Below are 22129 nucleotides of genomic sequence, written 5' to 3'. Positions count from 1 at the left end.
TGCCAAGCTCTGGTGTCCCAGAGTTCCACGTTTGAGGGAGAGGGACAGAATGACCCAACAGGGACCTGCCTCCTCCAGAGCCCGAGCAGGGCACCATTCCTGTGTCCCTGTGCTCAGGGGGGCCCTGCTCTGCCCCACACAGCTCCTCAGCCCAAGAGCTGCTGCTGCTGCTGCTGCTGCCACCTCTGAGAGCAGCCCAGTTTGGAGTATTGCTTGTGTGAACTCTTGGATGACACACAAGAAGGCAATTTACTATCAGAAAACAAACACTGAAAATTCTGATTCTATCTCAGCCTTCCCCCCCACAATAATATCCAATAGCCCAAGGATTCCCTAAATGGAAATGCAACTAATACAAGGCTTAAAGGTCATCTCAAAGGAAAGCTGTGTGTGACAGAACATGGCCTGTCAACCCCACACACATTATTCCAGACTGCCTCAACTGACTCCATCTAGGGCAAAGGAAAAAAAATCCAAGGAAAATGAAGTAGCTGGTTAAAGGGAATTTAAGGAGGTTCCTAATAATTCTTTTCAATATCAGGAAAACAGATTTAAAAACACCTCAGCTGTGGCTGCTGTGCCAGCAGAACCAGAGTGCTTGATTCTGTGGGCACAGCTCTGCTCAGATCCAGACAAAAAGGGTGGCAAAGGCCCCCAAAGCATTCCCCAGGGGCTGCTCTGGGGTCAGCCCTGGCTGTGGCACCTTTGGAGCACGTCCAGAGAAGAAGAGTTGCATGGGAGCTCCAGCCACAAAGCCCCTCAGAAAACATGAACAGAGAAGGTTTTGCTGGGTGTTTTCTGATCTGCCTCAGTCACAGGCACCTGCAGGGGAACAGGATACAGGCACCAAGGAGCCTCCATGGGCACACCTCACCTGTGCCACTTGGGATGAACGGTGCAGCCACAACACAGCCCACAGCCAGCTTCACTGTTCCCTTGCTGAAACCACTGCTTTGAGGCCAAATAATTCTATCTTACATAATGTGGCCACCAGCCAAACTAACAAAAGCTTTCTGAGGAAATCAACATGCCTGCAATTAGACTTGCCTTGAGATTTTAAGTAAACTGAATGAACTCTTAAGCCATGGCAGCCTCTGGGCTGTGTCAGACGTGTGTTGTGCCTTCAGAGCCCATTAAAAAGCAAGGAATGGTGTCTGCCAGCTGCTTCTCTGCACCAGGAGCTGCAGCCACCATGTGCAGCCATAAAATGTGACTTGCAAAATTATGTACAGATGGGCCTACAAGTTTAGCATTTACAAGTTCTCTTGATAGCCTGCATTTGCTATAGATAAAAGCAAATCACAATCTTTTCACAAATATCCTTGGCTTGAATTACTCAGAAAACTACCTTAGAGTCAACACCAATTCAGCACAAGAGCAGTGACGAGCTGAAGCACAGACAGGCCAAAAGGAAATCAAACTACTCAGGAAAATGGAATTACATCCTGCCAGACTCACAGCTCGTCTGTGTGCAGAGATTCACTGTCTCAAATCTGTGCTGTTGAGTTTTTTAAAGGCAAAACCAGCTCAGGGTTTTTGGTGGTGTGCAGTTCCTGCCTGCTGATGCCTTTGCTTTAGCACAGGGTTGGAGGCAAACAACACCCAGTATCTGCTGCTGGGAAAGAGAGAATTGGTTGAGGAATAATAATTAATTATATAATTAATATAATTAATAAATATTAATTTATAATATTAATTATATAATTAATATAATTAATAACCACATAACCACAGCCAGTGCAGGCCACAGACATCTCAAGCAATAGCAACAAGATAGAAACAGCCATTTTTAGTCCTACCTAGCCATTGCAATCTCAAAGAGAGGTTGGAAGTTTTCTAGAGCATATAAAATTTATGTTTGGGTATGTACTTTCTGCCCTGAACAGAGCCTCAGTAAAATAAACAAACTTCCATGAAATTTATGGGTACATCAACAAAACTCGTATTGGCCAGCAAGGAGATTTAAAAAGAAAAATTCCAGCAACCTTCTCAAGTAAAAACTAAATTCCAATTCAAAATATACAGAGAAAAAAGGCTGAGAATTTGGAGCTTTTGAATAAGTAATTCACATATTGAGTGTTATGAAAATTTTCAGAGTAATCAATCCTTCCTTATCACTGGTTTATCAAGGATCTTTTAAAGGTGGGTTATTGTCTCACTAAATCTAAAACCCAATCTTAATCCAGGGCTCTCCTAAAGAACTCTCTCAGGTGAACCCAGTTACCTATTCACCTTCAGAAAGAAGAATATTTGAAATATTCAGTCTGGCAGGCTGGTACATGAGCTCATCCTGCCCAGGCTCCCAGAGGAGGTCTGGGATCATGTGCAGTGCCAGCTCCTGAGGGCTGGAAAACCAAACCTGACCCAGCTGTGGCTGTCCCCATGGCACTGCACAGGGACACTCCAGCCCTTACCCACAGGGGCATTCTCTGGGACAAGAAGCAGGGGCACTTCTGCTGTTCAGTGAGGGGCTGGAAAATGTCACCGAATATTCTGAGCTGGGTAAGAACCAGGGCACAAAGATGTGTCAAAATGAGATTTCAGGGCCGTGGTAAAGTCTGAGACTGGAGAAAGCGTTAGGGCAAACAAAATGTGATCTGAGCACTCCAGAGCAACACTCCCTCCGTGGCAGCAGGGACTTTCTCAGTCTCCACCTGCCAAAATAAATTTGCTGCCATTTAAGGTCGTTAGATGTTTCCCTGATTAATCACTGCCCGGAGCCGGCTCTGCTGCAGGAGTTACACAACGAGCCCGCCCTGCCAGGGAAGGGCAGCGGCAGGAGCCGAGCTGCCAGGGGTCAGAAACGCCAATCGCTTGTTTTGAAAAGTTTAAACGTTTCAGAGGAATAAAATGGTTACAAAAATAGTAATATAATTAGAGTAATAATAATTTGGACAAATTGAATTAGGACAATATGAGACAATAAATACAAAGAGTTACAGACAGTCCGGGTACCTTTTTCTGGGCAGCACCAAAAAGGACCCACATTAACAGAGGATTAACCCTTAAAAACAACAGCCTGTTGCATATTCATACACTTCATCCATGATGCCTAAATTCCATTCAAACACAGGATTCTGTCTGGTCAGTGTCAGCTTCTTCCTCTGAATCCTGACAGTGCCTTTGAGGCGGGAAGAAGTTCATTTCTCCTGATAATGGAGCAAGAAATTCTTTTTCTCTGAAAGATTCAGGTGTCCTGTGGCTGCTATCTCACTGCGAGTCCTTTCTTTAAAAAAAGTATCCTACATAGCATCGTTTCTATTTTAACATTTTTTATAACCTAAAACTATATTTAACACAGTACTTAAGAGAATTAATACAGCATCACTTTCTAACACAACACATATAATATTCCTTTGAATATTTGTGAAAAGCCAATCATAAAATATAGGCATTTTTCACACGAGGGTGGAGTCAAACTCAATCCCTGGGCTGCAGAGCTCCTCCCTCCCCGGGACACCACCACCACTGAGACAAACTTTAAAGAATTTAGAGATTTTAGAGGAGCTGAGGTTTTAGTTAGAGATAAGCTCTATTGGAGTTAATTAAAATAAGTGGGTAGGCCTTGGTGAAGTTAAGAGTTAGTAGTTAACTAATAACTGCTTGTCAATAAAATGTTTGGTTAGCTGGGTTCATAATGAAGAATACAGAAACTGATAAATGGCTTTTGGGAACATAAGACAACTGTGGCCTCCTCTGTTCTGAAACCAATTGAAGATGGGGAATGGGAGTTCTACCAAGTGTTCATTTGTCATGTTTGCATTGAAAAGGCAGAAAGGTCAGAACGAAGAAGACTTCAGTTACTTCCTCATTTTGGGACCCCTCCCCATGAAAGGGACCACCGACCCATGTCAAGGAACAAACTATGCATGCTTAATGGCTTTTGAACTAATTGCCATGCTTAATGGCTTTTGAACTAATTACCATGGAAATGGGATGTACCAAAGTTATGAATACCCATTTGTATTTTGGGTATTCAATACCTGTACAGATAAAAGGACTCTGTAATCACCTGTAAATTGCAGTGTGTATTTGGGAGTTATCCCACAATAGACAAACACTTTCTAACTCTAAACTGTGAAACAGTTTTTGTCTGTCACGGTTGGATATCAGTACTGGATCCATATCCGTATTTTTTAATAAATCACCGCCATCCAGGGGAGCTGCAGCACTGCCAGGCAGGTGGGGCCCTGCTAGAAACACTTCCCTGTCCAAGGAATTATTCCTGTTTCAAAAGAAGGCATTTAAATTGGGAGGAATTAACCCAGTTAGGTGACCCTGTTGCTGCAGCCCTGAGGGGGCACTAAAGCATTGATAACAATCTCCTGTTAGGAAGTAATATCTGTAAATATTAGGAAGTGACTCTGTAAATGAGGGGTGGAGGGGTTTAAAGCAAAAGAATCACCATAATCAGGACAATGTCATCCTGGGAATTGCACAGCTCACACTTCTGTTTAGATCCAAGTGTTAACTTCACCCACAGAATCCATAAGTGGAGACAACTGTCTTCCATTTAACCTGTCATTTATTTCAAAAGGAATTCCATAAACACCCACGATACAGACACAGCAAAGCAACAGCTCCTGGCTCCTGTTTAAAAAGGACCAGAGCCCGGTGGACAAAGATGTCAGCAACAAAATACTGGAGAATAGCAAAGAATGGGAAAGAGTGGAAAAAATGCAGCTCCAAATCTTTTCAAGATTCCAGTTGTGTAAAATTCATCACGGCAGCATTTGAGAGCTGCCACCCCAAGCCCAACTGCAGATGCTGCTACCCATGATGAAGTTTCTCCAAGAAGATCTTGCTTTGGATACGGCATGAGGAGCTTTGCCTCCCCTCTGTCTCTCTCAGAGGAGGTGGCAGTGCTAATTAGCTGGGGGACAGCTGCTAATTAGCTGGGGGACAGCTGTCCACCCCTGGGCAGACCAGTTCTGTCTCTGGGGGATCCACAGGCACAGATTCCAGGCTGGGAGCGTTTCCTGCTCTCTCAGGCCCATCCCATCAGTACCACCCACAAGCCGCGCTGAGGTTTTGCAAGGCGAACCTCTCCCTGAAGAGGAGGGAGATAAGGCGGCACTATCTAGGAAATGAACGCTCATTATCCAGCGGGACTGCCACGGGCTGCTGCCTGCACGGATCTACAGAAACCAGCCAGGAGCAGAGGACCGGCAGCAGTCACTGAGTTGTCTTCTCAAAGGTGACCTTGGGCAATTTCCACTCCCAGTTACAAAACCAAGGCAGACTGGAGAGCAGGGGGGGAGCAAAACCATGAATGGAAGACTTTGATATTCTTTGGTGGACAAATGGGGGAACAAACACAAACTAAAAACCATAGAGGCTACCAGAGAAAGTTCAGTGACTACTGGATACAATATTCAGTAGCCTAAACAACACCCACTGGAATGGCCTGGTTTATTTTTGCTATAGGTGGATCTGGCAAACTGAGTCACCTTTGGGGGAAATCCCAAGGTGCTCCCCTACCACAGTGTGAAAAATGCATGTATTTTATGATTGGCTTTTCACAAATATTCAAATGAATATCATATGTGTTGTGTTAGAAAGTGATGCTGTATTAATTCTCTTAAGTACTGTGTTAAATACAGTTTTAGGTTATAAAAATGTTAAAATAGAAACGATGCTATGTAGGATACTTTTTTTAAAGAAAGGACTCGCAGTGAGAGAGCAGCCACAGGACACCTGAATCTTTCAGAGAAAAAGAATTTCTTGCTCCATTATCAGAAGAAATGAACTTCCTGCCTCGAAGGCGCTGTTAGGATTCAGAGGAGGAAGCTGATGATGACCAGACAGAATCCTGTGTTTGAATGGAATTTATGCATCGTGTATGAGGTGTATGAATATGCATCAGGATGTTGCTTTTAAGGGTTAATCCTCTGTTAACGTGGGTCCTTTTTCGGGCTCGTGCTGCCCAGAAAAAGGTACCTGGACTGTCTGTAACTCTTTGTCTTTATTGTCTCACATTGTCCTAATTCAATTTGTCCAAATTATCATTACTCTAATTGTATCACTATTTTTGTAACCATTTTATTACTATGAAACTTTTACAATTTTAAAAACAAGTGATTGGTGTTTTTCACACCTGGCTACTGGATACAATATTCAGTAGCCTAAACAACACTCACTGGAATGGCCTGGTTTATTTTTACTGTAGGTGGATCTGGCAAACTGAGTCACCTTTGGAGGAAATCCCAAAGTGCTGCCCTACCACAGCCATATCTGTGCACAGAAAACAAGGAACTAAGCTCATAACCAAACAAAAGCCACCTTCAAGTTGCCACTGGTGTTGGCCAAATTTGCCAGGGAGTTAATTTCCAGCTGGGAAATGTTAAAGCAAATGTTGATTAAGATCACAGGATAGTTATATTTGGAATTAGAGGAACAAAGCACCCAAGGTATCTCCACAAGTGTGATCTAACAAATGAGTTTTCATGAGATCCCATGATATACTTAGCAAGAAAGCAAGGCAGAGCGAGACAAGATAATATCCACTTAATAGGAAATGGTTTTTATTGCTATTTTAACCTCTCTGTGATGTAATTGAAGGCAAATCTAACAAGAAAGAGAGGCCAGTTCCATTCTGCAAATGTGAAACCCCCAAAGCCAATGAGTGGCAAACACTGCAGAGGCATCCAGCAGCAGCAGAAAGGGATTAATTGAAAAGTGAGCATAATTAGAGAGTGAAGAGCACAGCAAGGGCTGGCACTGGGGTGGGGCTGTTGGGTCTCTGTGGCTCCCAGAGGAGCTGGCTGAGAGCTGGGTGGGCCCCTCAGCCCCCAAGGAAAGGAAACTCTCCCACAATTAACAGGAGCATGGCCTGGGAAGGGACGGCTGTGGGGACCTCACAGCTCCTTCCAGGGCCTGAAGGGGCTGCTGGGAAGCTGGAGAGGGACTCTGCCATGGACTGCAGACACAGGACAAGGCACAATGGGTCAAATTGGAAAAACAGAAGGTCAGATTAGATATTAGGAAGAAATTTGAGGATAATGAGACACTGGAACAGGTTGCCCAGGGAAATTGTGGATGCCCCAACTCTGGAGATGTTCAAGGCCGGGCTGGATGAGGCCTTGGACAGCCTGGGCTGAGTGGGAAGGGCTCCTGCCCCCCGTGGGACTAAATGATCCCTTCCAACCCCTAAACATTCTGGGATAAAACAGCTCACAAAAGGTGTCCAGTGAAACCTCCTGTAAGCTCTCTAATGGGACAGGCAGGAGAAGGGAGGGGATCAGTGGGAACTGAATGCTGAGGAAGGTCTGTCCCCCCCAGGCCAGCAGGACCCCCAGTGTCACCTTGTGCCACCAGCTCCCACCCTGGGAGGCACTTGTGGATCGTGAGCAGAGAAGCAAAAGGTCCTTTTGCCAGCCAAATCAGTTCCCAGGCATGAACAGCAGCAGGGACATCCCTCCTGAAACCCCTCAGCTCTTGTGTGGCAATGCAGTTCCTGTGGAAGGCAATTCTGACATTTCCCACTCATAAAAATCCATCTGCTGCCATTACTTTCTCAGTGTTCATTCAAAATTTCCATGAGACTGAACAAAAACTCCATGGAAACTACTCCACTTTTCCCCTCTGAGTGAAAGATGCAATTCCAAAGTCAAAATCCTTGGTGTGGAAACTCCATGGCAGCAGAAGTTAATCCCAGACAACCCAAGGGGACAGTGGCAGCAGCAGCAACACTGAGAAGGGATGGAAAAACAAGTCTGAGAAATAAATTTCACCACTTGTGGTTTATTCCACGTGTATCATAATAACTCTTGTTTTTTCTTAAAATACACCCTGTTAGAATAAAAAGAATACAACTGTCCTCACCCTTATTATGGGTTTTTAGCTTTCATCACTGTGAAGCTGGAAACAACCACAGAATATCTGAAAGGTTTAAACATCAGAGAGCAGAACAAAACCAGGGAATGCTTGCACTTGCCCATGCTGCTCCCTCACACTGCTCCTCTCCTGTCCTCATGGATAAATGGATGGTTTGTAGCTGATATGGGATAGGATGTTTTCCCAAGTTGCTTTCCCCTCCAATGAAAAAAAGAAACTGTTTGGCACTGATGGCAGTGGAGGGTACAAAGAGTATCAAAACCCAGGTCAAAACACAAAGAAATCTCTGTCTTCAATGGCAGAAACTTTTAGTTTGCAAAATATCCATTGCACTCTGCTACTCAGGGAATTAATCAAAGGCTCCCCCTCTCCACGTGACACCCACAGAGGAGCAGATGCCACAACTGGGCAATTTTCCTACACACAAATTATTTGGGATCTGGCCATCAGTGCTATCAGTCTCCACATCAAGTCCCTCATTAGGATAAACAGAGGCTGCTCCTTTGTCTTAAACAAGTCCAGCCAGTGCATCCATATATGAAAGGCAGGAGGTGGGGATATTTCCCCTGAAAGCTTTCCCAGATTGGTTCTGGGGCTTACCCTGCTCATCCAGACACGAGAGACTTTTGCACTTGAGGTGAAACATCCTTTGTCACAGCCCAAATGATGGGAAGGTGCTGTGGGAATTACTGCCAGCACAAGATTTGTGTCACATAACCAGGGACAGGTAAAGAGGAGCCTTCAAAGAAGGCAGCAAAGGTGTCTTGATTTAAAAAAAACAAACAAAAAACCAAACCAAACCAAACACAAAAAAAAAACAAACAAAAAAAAAAAACAAAAAAAAAAACAAACCCCCCCCCCCCAAAAAAAAAAAGCAACCTCCCAAGAAATATCTGACTATGACTGCTTAACTGTTTGAGCTTTCCACATCCCTTGTACAACATAAACCTGACACTGACCAAGGCAGTCTTCCTGTAAGAACCTGTTCACTTATCCCTCCTGTGATTTATTGTGGATTAATAAATGTAACCCTAGATAATGATTCCTTTCATTTGATCAAGGTGCCACAGAATGGCTTCAAAATCCATCAAGTTTACTGCATTTAACTTCTGTTATTCTCTCCTAGGTACAAGGATAATATGGGAAAGGCAGAAGGTTAAAATGCATCAGATGGAGTTGAACACTTTGAAATATTATGTCCCAATTTTACAGTTTCCATGATTGAACTACAAAGTTTACAACACAACACATTTTTGTTTGCCCACTAGAAGAAGTGATCTGTCCACCTGCACTGGATGTGCTCCCTAACTTTGCTAAAGAGCCTCTCAGGAAAGCAGCTGAGCAGCCAATCACCAATCAGTTATGGACAGAACTCCTGCGAGAAGACCAAGATTGACACAAGATTTCTCCCTAAATTCAGTAGCAATGCAGCTGAGCTGGCCCTGCAGCCAATCACAGCCTGTGGTGGTGTGAGAGCAGAGCCCCAAACCCACATCATCCCCTCAGAGCAGCCCTGGGACACTGAACCTCTTCCTGCTCCAATGGCTCATCCAGCGAGCAGCAGGTGCCACCTTGGCTGCTCCATGAGAGCACCCAAGATCCAGAAACCCAGGGAAAAGCAGGACAGAACCAACCAGGCATCCTTCAGGTTCATGAAAGATTGGGGGTTTGAGGTTTCCTGCATGGCAGGACATGATCCATGTGGCATCTTTAAGGAGATGGGTGTCCCCCACCACTCTTTCCTGGCTTTCCCACTCCTGGAGCCAGCTGGAGCCTGGCACTGCTCCTCAGGGCACTGGGATCCAAAGCCCCCAGCACCCATGGTTCCAGCATGCCAGGTGACAGCCACCAGCTCCCCCACCCTGGCTGCAGGGACAGCACCAAAAATCAAACCAGGCAGCCAAAATATTTGGTGAAAATGAAAAACAAGACTTGTTTTGACAATAAGCAGCTCCCCTTTAAGTCTCCAAAAATGTAAGTTCTTAATGGAAAACATGTTTTCTATTGACTGATTGGGAAAATGAAGCCAAATATTCCCAATCATTTCAAAATTGTTTAGGTTTCCTTCAGTTTCTCACCAAGCTCAGCTCTCAGGGTTTCATAGCAGGTTTAGGAGCTTTACCCTTCACAAGGATCTGCTTTTCCCTGGCCTTTCCTCAGAGGGCTTTGAGTTCTGTAACCAACACGGAGTCAGAGAAGCAGCTGCCAGACCCTGGAGAGGTCTAGCTCAGGAATGTCTGCATCTTTGAAAGCCAGGATGCAGCAGGGCCCAAAAAACAAGAACAAAGAGAAGATTTCCATTGTTTGTTTTGCTGGAGACACAAATGCTGCATTTCTCAGGAACATAAGGGAAAGGGGTGCTGCTGTTTCTATCCCAGCACTGCAGCACAGGCGTGGCTGGTGTTCTCCTCACCTGGAACAGGTCACAAAGCACACAAAGCAAAGCTCCTTTCTGACTGTGACACAGGCAAACTCCAAAAAGGAAACGCTGATTATCAGGCAGCACTGTCCACAAAGTCAAACATCCAACCTCAGGCTTATTTTAGAAAGGCTCCCTGGTAATTTGCCTGTGCTTTTGAAAAGCAAGGAATATGTTTTGAATTATAAGAGGTTACAGGGACATTTTTGCGGTAAATTTGGACTTTCATTTGCAAAAAAAAACCCTTCAGTGCTACAGAGATCCTTTCGGAAATAACATTTTTTTGTCATTGCTAAGCACTTTTCAACCAAGTTTAACAGCTACTGTTCCAAGGAGGTGTTTACATCCAGCTTTAAAAGAATCTGGGGGTTCTTCTGGAAGCACAAGGAAAAGCAGCACAGTCTGAGAGGCAAACAAGGGAGGACATTCTCTGCAGGGTGCAGGGGCAACAATTTTTCTAAGCAAGTTCACTTGAAGACTCCAGTGCTCCAGCTCTGGAGTTCTGGGATTCTTCTGGGGCCTAAAATGGATTTACAGCTCTCTGAGCCTGTTTTCATTCGCTCCCCAGGTTTTCACACCCGGGATCAAGAAGCAGCACCACACAAAGAAGCTGGTATTAAGGAGCAGTGGAAGGCACCATTTCCTGCCTTGGAAGTTTATAAACTCCATATCCAGTTCCTTTATAAACACTGCAGGGCAGGGGAAGCCTTCAAGGAACCAGAGCTGGAGTTTTCTTTTGAAGGTGAAATTCACTTTATCATTCATTCTTGTAAAATAATCTATTTAGTAATAATCTACACCCCAGTGTAGCAATCTGAAGAACAGCAGAAGTTTGAGTGTAAACATCTCAGCCATGTGCTGTGGAGAATGAATGAAAGCTTCATTGTGCCCCTGATGGCCATGGTGTGAAGGCTTTCACAGCCACTGTGGTTTTTACCCCTCCAAATGCCATGGAGGAGCTCTCCCCAAAGAAAGCTGGGCTGTTCCTGCAGTGGGAAAGGGGATTTTTTGTTTCAAGTTTGTTTTTCTTTGCTATTCATGGTGAGACAGCCTTTGCTGCCATCCAGGAGCTGTTAACAGATGGGTTCTCATTCCTGCCTGGCTGTTGAGCTCCCTGGGCAGGGAAGTGCTGGAGTTCCCTTCAGCTGCCCTGCTGTTTGTCCTGGGCACCAGAAACAAAGCCCAGGGCAATGATGAAGGCACTGATGCTGTAAAGGGAGGCAGATACTGAAAGGGAACCTTTTCTGAAAGTTTCAGCTGGTGCCTCAAAGCATAATTCATGTAAGGAGTAGCCATGCACAACTGCTCTGCATCAGAATGGGACAGAAAACCTTCTTGTTAGGGGCCTCAGAATAAAGGGATTTATTCAAAGGCTGTCAGAACTTCCAGTGAAACATGGCTTGAGTTGGCTTGATGTGGATAAAGATTCAGAGGCAAGGGCAAAAATCCTTTGTGCCTGGAGATGGAGCTAAGCCAGCACCCAAAGAGCACACCAGCCCCAGCAGCACACCCCACCCCACAAACTGCAGAGTCCTGCCACAAATCTCCAGTTTCCATTTCCCAGGGAGATGCAAAGAGCCTTCAGGCTTCCCAAGTTACATCAACCTTAAACAGGAACACATCAGGATACTCTGATCAGAGAATTTTCTACCTGAACAACCTCCAGCAGGATAACATTGGAGCAGGCTCTGTCCAGCCCCAAGAGGAAAAGAATTCCAACAGGCTGGGATCCAGATGGAGCCAGGAAATGACTTGAGCAGATGAACACAATAATCAGTGAGTGCAGCACCCCCTGCCATGGCACACTTTGTGTGGGCTCCATAAATGACACAGGGAAGGAGGAGGCAGTGTCTTTGCTGGAAGTTATTTGGTGTTTCTTGCATGCCAAAAGGAGCAACTGCAGGAAAAGCACAGGAATGGTGGTCAGAAAGCTCTCAAACAGACATGGCACAGATCAGTGCTGCTGGAGAACTGATAAACACAGGGAGGAGATGAGCTGTGCTCTGAGTTGGTGAAGGAGATGGAACTGAGAGCAAAAGCAACCTTTGGAGATAACTCTGAACAAGCTCTGTGGGAAAGGGGGTTTGTCAAGGAGAAGGAATGAGCACAAAAATCAGTGTGAGGTGAGTCTGGGCAAGACTGGGCTCTGTGCATGGCTCAGGCTTGGGCCTGACCCACCACAGGGGTAGGAATACCAACACCTGACTTGGGGTGCAAAGGCCCAGGAAGGACCAAGCCCCACAGCACAGGTGGAACAAGGGAACTGCTGTCCAAAGGAGCTCACTCAGCCCAGCCCCAGGGAACTCCACTGACAGCCAGGGCAAGGCTGGGAGATCAGCCCAGGATCAGAGGGGACACTGGGCAGCTGAAGGGACATGGGGAGCAAGGGGGAAGCCAGCAGAGGTGCTCAGCTGCACACAGAAGGGACTGAAAGGGGAGAGAGGAGTCACCCATGGTGACCTGGAGGGCACTGCAGGTACAGAAATATGGGAAGCTGGCAGGAGAAGGGAAGGTCAGGGGGGACAGCACTTCTTGGAGGGACAGTGGGAGCCAATGCTATGCCAGAGTAGAGCAAAAGCCATCCAAGGTTGAGAAATGACACCATGGCAGGTCCCTGGCTGCCCAGGGACACAGAACTGGTTGAATGCCATATTTTCACCCCATGGTACATTTTTCTGGAAATAAAGCTCTGGGTCAGAGCAGCCCAGCAGTCACACAGAAACTCCTCTGAAGTGTTGCTGGGTAAGTGGCAGCAGAGGGCAGATCACTGCCAACCTTTAAACCCAGAAGGGAAGGTCAGCAGCAGCCCAGCAGGAAACATGGGCTGCAAAATGCTCCAGCAGGACAGGACAGAACAGAGCTGATGGACAAACACTCCAGGACTGTTTTCAAGGAGAAATTTTGAAGTGTGCACAGAAAAATGCTCAGAAACTGTTGGGGGCAGAATGGAAAATACCACCACCACCAAGACTTAGAGCAGGAGCAGGTTTGTTATGCCCCAGTCAGTTCTGCTGCTGAACCTGAGAGGCTGAGCCCTCAGTGATGACAGAGTTGGGTCCTCTGGCTTATCAGTAACAACTCTTTCATTTAAAAGGTCTTTCCAAGACATCCCCCTGCTCCTGCCTCAGCTGGGCCCTGACAGGAGAGTATCTGCTGTCCACCTGAACCACCACCAAAGGAACTGCTCTGGGTGTTGCTGTCACACACACAGCTCAGAGACCAGAACAACCTCATTCCTAGCCAGAGACAGGAGTTATCTCAGGAACAGTTTAATGGCTTAGATTTGAAGAAAGATTAAGTATTTTCAAAAAAGTCTATCTAATGCCCCTTTCTCACTCTCAAAGACAGAACAGCCTCACAGCCAGGCTGTTCCTTCAGAACTTGAAAACACAACTGAACACTTTTACACCTGGTCTAATACAGGAACATCAGCATGTGACAGCAGCACTGGGAGCTGAGACCTCATCACATCTCACCAGAAAAGCCCTTAAAGAAACAAATCATCTTTACAAATTGTAATTTTGTTTCAGAGAACTGGAAATGAGCATTTGCCACCAGAGGACACACAGCTCCCCATATTTCACACTTACAGGCAAAACTATGTGCAGACATCTGTGTCCCTCTCCTCCTCTCAGAATTCCTTCATTCCATAAAAAGATGCAATCATGACCCAGGGATGCAGAGAGAGATGATGTAACTCCAAACACCTCATGAGATCTGCATCTTTAAAGGAATTCAAGTAAATATCCCTAAGTTCAAGTGGTGTCAAAGCCTGCTCAGCCAGAAGAAATGCAAAGAGTCAAAGCAATGCAAGGGCTCAGTGAGTGTTAGATCATAAAGCACCTGGAGAGGCAGATTTTTGAACAGAAGTCAATGCAAAGGACTCTTGACTAAAGGAGGCCATGAGACTCATTGGAAGTGTTAGCAAATATTTACTGCAGGAGTTCAGCAGATCTTGGAGTCAGCCTTCAGCTGGTGATGACAAATCACTTCAGCTAAGATGGTGCAGGTCACACAAACCACCTCAGACATGGGGTAGCCAAAAACCAGAACAGGATTCCACTTGACAGCATCCCAAACAGATGCACTGCAACTCTGAGGAGCTTCAGGACACACAGCACTTCATCAGAATCTAGAAAAGCATTGCAGAATAAGGATGAAAGCCAAAAGGCTGCTGAGGAATTCCTAAATTACCAGCTGATTTTTGTAGATGTACTTTGTGTAAACAGCAGGAAAAAAGACTTTTAAAAACGCAAGAAAGAGCATTTTCTCTGGAGCTAATCCCTCATCATTCTGGTTACTTCACTGATTCTGTCAGGTTTTTGTTTCACAGCTGATGCCACGTGCCAGGGATGTCCCTCCCCAGGCTGCTGCTCCCTACCCACAATTAAATGTTGGTACCTGTGCTCTGGCAAGGACCAGAGGCAGCAGCAGCTCTGGGGCACAGCATCAGCAGCCTCAGAGTTTAGAAGTACAAGGCACCCTGATCTCATTGATAAATCTGACCTCGTGTATTATTCAACTCCCAGGTGCTAAAATGATTCCACACTCCCCACCCAGCTGCTATAAAATGACTCCTGGAAAACTTCCCTTGAGGAGGCTTTCATCAGGCAGGGAGGGCAGGTGTGCTAAGAAGGCCCAGTGACACCAGATAAACTCAGCACTCATGGAGGGAAAACAAAGCCCAGGCTGGACAGCACCTCATGGAAAGCCTGGGAATTCATGGGAATTGCAGCCAGGAGTGCCAGAGCAGCCCTGCAGCAGCTCCAGGTGTCCATGGGCTGAAGAGTGGGGTTACTTCCCCTGTGGAGCCAGAAGCTGCCTGCATTCTCCCTGGGCTGCTCCTCTGCTTGGGATTTGCTTTTTAAGTGAGATCCATGGCCTCTTCCACCTCTGAGGATCAGCCTGGCCCCAGGCCAAGCTCAGAAGTCAAATTTTGATGGACTAAGGGGAATTTTCATTCCATTCATTCCAAACTGTGACACAAGGCAGCTTCTGCAGGTTGAGCAACTCTGAGGAAGCCAGAAGGGCTGAGGAGACTCCACTGCTGCTGGCCTGAGCAGAGGAAGGAGGGTCCTGCAGCAGCCACAGGCAGGTGCCCCTCTCCAGGGAGGGAGAAACAGCAGCTCTTTAATCCAACACCACATGAACAATTCAAATATTCATAACTATTTAGAATGAGGAAATTAAAATGGCTTAAAGGCATGAAAAGCTTGTTTATGAAGCATGAATATTTCATTAGCAAAAACACAAATGAAACCAAGAATTCACATAATATTTCCTCTGCTGGGATTAAATACAGTTTATTACCTCATGGGAAACCAAACCTCTCCCACCACAATTTCAACCCCAAATATCAATGTTTAAGATGGAGCTCAAAAGATAAAGAAGTCAGTGTAAAAATATCAGTGTAATACAGACAGCACCCTCCACTCCAAAGCTGCAACTGAGGCCCAGCAAGGGAAGAACAGAAAGGGTGTGGTACTGAGCAAGATCAAATGGACCCACAGCTGGGCTAAGAATTGATCCTAATGGATCATAGGGACACCCATTTCCTGAAGATGGAGACAAATTAAAGCATTTGTTCAACCCCAGAACTTGGGCTTGCTTTTCCAGACCTGAGAAAGGAAAGGAAAACAACCCAGTGTGCAGGTCTGGGGGACACTGAATGGTAGAGCAGGAGTTTGGTCTTTCAGAACTTGAAGTATTTCCCTGGAAGTGTCCTAGGCCAGGGACTTGAAGAACCTGCTCCAGTGGAAGGGACATGGGGTGGAACCCAATGAATATTAGGGTCCCTTCCAACCCCAACTATTCTGTGATTTTAGGATCCTAAAGAATGGCCTCAAGTCACCACATCCAGAAAAACAACAGGGATTTTCTGACAGAGGCCCAAAAGGTACAACCTCCACACAACAACCTCAAGAAAACCCCTTTGAGATGTCCCTCTGCAGCACTTAAATCCCAATTCTCCATTCAGTTTGCTCCAACCTTTTTCTAGGACTCCAGCCCTGCCTGCAAAGCAAACACTTCCCTCAGCACCAAATACTTTCAGCACATTCTCAGGAGAACCAGATTTTCAGCATTGATTCTTGATGCCAAAACTATTAATAATCATAGCAAATATTATCTATGTTTCAAATGGCCCTGCAGTAAATACAGACCTAGACCTGTTGCCTTAATCTGAAAATGCTGGGGTTTGTGAGATAGTTGAGAAACATTACAAAAACCACTTTGGTGTGTTTTTAAGTGAAAACAGGACTGTGTTTTTATGAAATGCTGCTTTAAGAGGCCAGAGGTCACCACGTGCACAGGGAGACAACTGCAAGGATTATTAACCCATAGATCTTTGTACCACTCAGGCTCAGGTGGGCTGGCATGACCAGGCACTGAGTAGCAAGTACAGCTTTCCACAGCTGCTTCCATGCTGGAAGTACTGAAAAGAACAGGAAAACAACCCCAAATTCATTTTACAATCATTACACATCACCAGGTGCTCTCACTGCCTTCCTTTCACACATCCTTGAATTCTTTAATAACAGTGACACAGATCTATTGTGTTCCAGAGGGGATCTGCACAATGCTTATGAAAAACGAGCAACTGACTGGAACTCAGTGGAGGATGAGTCAGGGAGCACCTGCTCACACAAGCACCACGAGCACACAGCTCACATCAGAGCAGCCCAAGCTCTGCACTAATTGTCTGCTTTTCCCTGCATTCCCGGGGGCTTTCCCACTGCCAGTGGCTCAGAGGTGCTGGGTTTGCCCCAGCAGGGTCCCCACAGGGTCCCCAGAGGATCCCAGTGCCCGGCACAGAGGGCGTGGGTCACACCTGGCTGTCCTGGCACACACCTGAGACCCGGGCAGGAGGAGCTGCTCTGCAGTGACTGCCAGAGGAATCCCCAAGCTGCACAACAGATCATTCAAGAACTCCCTCCTGGCATTCCACACATCCCAGTTTTAGTGCTCTGAGGTTTGATTTGTTTGTCAAGGCAAATGCAAGCTGGACAGAACAGTGAGTGGTCTTTGCAGTGCAAGAAAATCACAAGAAATCATCTGATAAAGCAGAATATTTCACACTTCTGAAAAATAAGCTTCCTTACAAGGAAGGAAATTAAAAATGATAACTTTCACTATGGCATGAAGAAAATGAGGTGGTGCAGTTTCCTGTTTCTCTTACTCAATAGTTTCATCTACACCACAATTTCTGCAAGAGCTGAGCAGCTCTGGCCACACCAACACTCCCTTTCCACAAGCACCATCCCAGCCCACCTGCCATGGAACAGCCATGGCCATGTTGAATCAAAAGCAGTGAAATAGAGAGTTTTAGCAAGTCCAGAGCATTCTCCCACCAATTGCAGGTAACACTTGACTACAGATAAATACCTGGGAGTTGCCAGACACAAAAAGATTCCCTATTTTAAGGAGTGCTTCAATTAATCTGATGTCCTAGATTGGAATTGCCAATTACTCCTGCAGCAGTGCAGAGATGAGCAGGCACTCAGTGAAGGGATGATGGGCAATGGCTGACACTCAAATCCAGCTGTTTTAATAATTCTGATTCATGAGAGTTTCAGAAACAATTGTCTGTTACAAATTTGGATGTTATTATAAAGAAACAAAGTACTGAGTTCACACAGATCATTTCCATAGTCCTGCTTTTCTTTTTAAAAAATTATTCTGATGACTAAGAATCACAACCAGACACTGGGATACAGCACACTCAGGACTAAGGAATTCAAGGACAGGATGACTTTTATTTACAATAAAGTGTAACACACAGTGACTGCTGGGTGTCCCAAGAAACATGCATCAAGTAGCTGTAAGACACAGCCACAAAAAGGTACTGACACAGTGACATCCCTGCTGAGTCACCACTCAAACCTACAAATAACTGGGCATGAGCACTGGGGCTGGGAACTGAGGCAGTGAATTCACACTGCTTCCACCCACCTACCCAGGCAACTCATCCAGCCCATGTCAGCACCCCTGAATTCAAAGACTACACAAATGAAAAGTGCAGCTTCACCATTCCTCTTTTTCCCACTAGAGACATCCTTGGGGAAATATCCTTGCATGCACTGAAACTGGTATGATTTCAATTCCACCCACATCTGGGCTCACTTGGGAACTAAATCCAGCACAGCCCGTCTTGGGTCAGCCAGTGACCCTGAACAAAAATAGCTCTGGCAGAAAGAAAACTGGACTGGGTGGAGCCCATCCAAGTGTAAACTGCAGTGACAGAGGAGCAGCAGCTCCTTCCCCTGCTCAGCACGAAGGGGACTCTGCATCACCACAGTGACACAACCAACTCCTGAGCAGGTCCTGAGCCGGGGCTCACACAGCTTCCTGTGTGTCAGAGCAAGAACCAACCACCCTCTTGTTGGGGAAGATGAAACAGGAAAGCCTTAGAAATATGATTGTCTGGCAAAAGATTCTGAGAATATAGAAACTATAAGTGAGATTGAAATGAAAGCAAGCTTTGAGATCCCTCAGTTACTGAACAACTGGAAAACAATGGCATGGCCAGCTGAAGGTGATCCCCTTTTGATGGAACAACACCCTCTGCTTGCAGACAGGCCCAAGGGTCAGAGCAGACCCTGCCAGCTTGGCAGAAGGGGCCCAAAGAGGAGTTTTTGGGTTTAAAATGTGACACAGTGTGGTAATGTAATGATTCTTGTAGGCTGTATGTAATGCTATAGGATTTGTGTGTTGTACTAGATTGGTTAGTGAGAATCAGAATATTCAACACAGAAGAAGATTTATTGTATTGGAATGGGAACCTCGCTCACTTACCCTTTTTACTCTCTTACCCTTTTACGCTCTGACGCTTTTACTCTCTTACCTTTTTACTCCCTTACTCTCTCACCCTCTCTTCTCTCAGCCCTGCTCTGAGCTGTGCCTGGCAGCTCCCAGCAGGGCCCTGCACCCAGGCCCTTTGCAATGAGCCCCAAGTTCCAGCCCTGGCTGCAGAGATCTCTCATCTCCATCCATCCTGACTGTGCTACCCCCGATGCTCCTACACCCTCTCCAGAGCAGGAAAATGTGAGCAGCAGGTGTTGCCTGAGTGCTGTAATTTTGTCTAATTTTGTGTAATTTTGTCTAACCCAGCAGCAGGGCTGGGGTGGCAGCCCAGGGCCACAACACAGCACCCAAAGCCCCACAGAGCTCAGCAGCTTCCCTGAAAGGCCACACTTCTGGGAAACTCACATCAGCTTCCCCAAAGGTCCCAGTGCAGACAGCCCTGGAGGCAGGGGATGACAGCACCAAGATTAGAAAAAATAACAGAATCAATCAGCTTTTGACAAAAGCTTGCTCTGCCCACAGCACAGACAGCAGATGACACTGAAGATCAGGCAGAGCTCACAGCCAGGTGGGAAGAACTCAAGTCTGAACTGTTGTCAGAGGAGGAGCCTGGGTTTGGGCAGGTTTGACCAAAGCACTGAAGTTAAACGAGGCCTCCAAGGTACATCACACACAGCAGGGATGTCCTGGCAACACCCTCAGGCACCATCAGCAACAGCTCAGAGAAAAAAAATAAACTAAGTTGCACATTTATTGTAAGGATCCAGGACTGCTGGCTTGTTCTTCTCATCCCTTCATACAAAATTAGCAAAGTCTGTCCCTGCAAGGCACCTCTCAATGGATTCCTAAAGGCAACCAACATGCCACGTTGGTTTTTAAGTTATAAATCCATTTCCAATACTTCATTTAGGTTTCTAGTACACATTAACCACAGAGTAAAACCCCAAGAACAAACTGTGACTCACAAGTTTGCTGCTAATTACAAAGATAACGCTTGCAAACCAATTTCTAATACCATTACAACGTCATGGAGTGTACAAATGAGAAACAAATTTAAACTTTTAGACACAGTGCAAAATTAATTTAGATCTGAAATCACGTTCAAAGCTCAACCATTCTCATTATGATCTTACATTCAAACACCAACGCCCTCTCTGTCCAAACAGAAATCCAAAATATACAAGGAAAAAAGCATAAGGTATGCTGGTTGTTATTACACCCCACAGGATCTGAGCCCTCACCCTGCAGCATCTCAGGGCTCAGGGAGAGCTGTGTAGCACAGAAATTCCCAAGCACTCAGTGCCTGAAGCAGTCAGGTCTCAAAACCTCCACATTTCATCCAGAGGAAGCAACAATTGTGTGAAAAAGCTTCATATTCTCCTTCCACAATAGTTTGAAGGCTGCTGAGGGAGCTTAGCCCACCTCCCATCTATTGCCAGAGCCACTCTCAGGTGCATCCAACCACACCAGGGGCCCAACAAGTGCCTGATTCCAATACCCACCAGAACACAAGTGGCAGGACAGGAACAGGCACAAAAACCTGAGCAGAACGGGGCAGGGACACAAGCCAGCAAGTCACATCTTTATCCCAAAGGTTTCTCTTTGGCAATTATCAAATCCTTGCACAAGCAGGGGTGTAAGAGTTTATCAGGAGGAGCTCCCATAAATGTTTTATAACGGAAAGTGAAAAGCAGCCACAGACTTAGGGTCCCCTGGCTGTCCTCTATCAGTGCTGCCCAGGATTTAGTTGTGCTTGAGAGGGAACAGGCAGGAAAATGTGGATCTTTCCCATTTACAAGGGAAATAAAACCATAAAGATCACGAAATGTTAGCACAGCAAATCTACACCAGCGAGCGGCTGCAATGCCCCCATGGGATGGAGCAACCTTGGACTTGGTGACTTTTATTGCTCTTTTTCTTTCTCTCCAAAGCAACTTTGGACCATAGGCGAGAAACCCGACAGAGGGGAGTGGGACAGGGTGCCCAGAGGAGCTGGGGCTGCCCCTGGATCCCTGGCAGTGCCCAAGGCCAGGTGGGACATTGGGGCTTGGAGCAGCCTGGGACAGGGGAAGGTGTCCCTGCCATGGCAGGGGTGAAACTGGACGGGCTTTAAGGTCCCTCCCCAACCCAACCCAGCCTGTGTTTCTGTGATATAGGGGAAGATCAACAACACACTGTTTAAAAGTAAAGTCCTTAAGGTCCCTTCGCTCCTAAACCATTCCATGGTCCCATGAGGGAATGTGGGCACTGAGGCAGGTGACTCCGAGGGAGATTTTCCAGAGGGGGGACTCAGAGCACCCGCAGCCTCCAGGGCTTGGTGCACCCTGAGCACCCTCACCTTTACCCGGCTCTTTAATTTCATAGGAAAATCCACACTTTTGCGCGGGTTTGCTCAGTCAGGGAGGGGCAGCAGGCGGAGGAGGCTCAGGGAGGGTCTCGGTTCCCTCTCCCCCCTCACACTCCATCCCAAGCGGGCCGGTGTGAGGGGGAGACCCGCCGAGCGCCGGGGCGGAGGGGCCGCGCCGCCCGCCCCTCACTCACCGCAGCCGGAGGTTCGCCATGAACTCGGGCATGGTGACGGCGTCCATCAGCACGAAGTCGGCTTTGCCGAACTCCAAACTCTCCTGCTCTGCCATGGCGGCCACTGGGACGGCCGGGACCGGGCCGGGGGGCCGAGCTAGGAGCGGGACGGGACGGGACGGGACGGGACCCAGCTGGGATCGCTCCCGCCGCTGCCCGGCCGGGGTGTGTGGGTGTCACCTGCGGCGGGGCGGGGCCGCGGCCCTGAGGCGGCTCCGTGAGGCGGCTCCGAGCGGCGCCCCCTGGCGGCCACAGAGGGAACGGAGCTGCCCGGGCGGGGCGGGGCGGGAGCGCCCTCTGGCGGCGGGAGCTGCGCGCTGCAGGCGGGGATCGCGGCACGGCTGGGACCGGGACCACCGGGACCACCGGGACCACCGGGACCACCGGGACCACCGGGACCACCGGGACAGAGGAACCAGGACCCCCGGGATGGACAATGTGCCCCCTGGAGCAGGGGCTGCGCTGCCCGGAGTGTCCCCTTCACAGCCCAGT

The 22129-nt window shown here is 47.0% G+C and overlaps 1 protein-coding gene across 1 annotated transcript in view; it reads right to left on the bottom strand.

Annotated features, from left to right (window-relative positions):
• MYO1D (myosin ID) overlaps positions 1–21806 on the bottom strand; it is a 169651-nt gene extending 147845 nt beyond the window's left edge. The window contains exon 1 of the mRNA XM_071450741.1: positions 21599–21806. Coding sequence (XP_071306842.1) covers positions 21599–21693 — 95 coding nt within the window. The 5' untranslated portion in view covers positions 21694–21806. The remainder of the gene's footprint in view (positions 1–21598) is intronic.
• Between the last annotated feature and the right edge of the window lie 323 nt (positions 21807–22129).

The sequence above is a fragment of the Agelaius tricolor genome, unplaced genomic scaffold (assembly GCF_023055355.1).
Source record: "Agelaius tricolor isolate 1412-34295 unplaced genomic scaffold, bAgeTri1.0.p SCAF_31, whole genome shotgun sequence".
In the NCBI taxonomy this organism is placed as follows: Eukaryota; Metazoa; Chordata; class Aves; order Passeriformes; family Icteridae; genus Agelaius; species Agelaius tricolor.
Note: the sequence above shows the minus strand (reverse complement) of the source record. Positions and strands in the feature narration are given on the sequence as shown.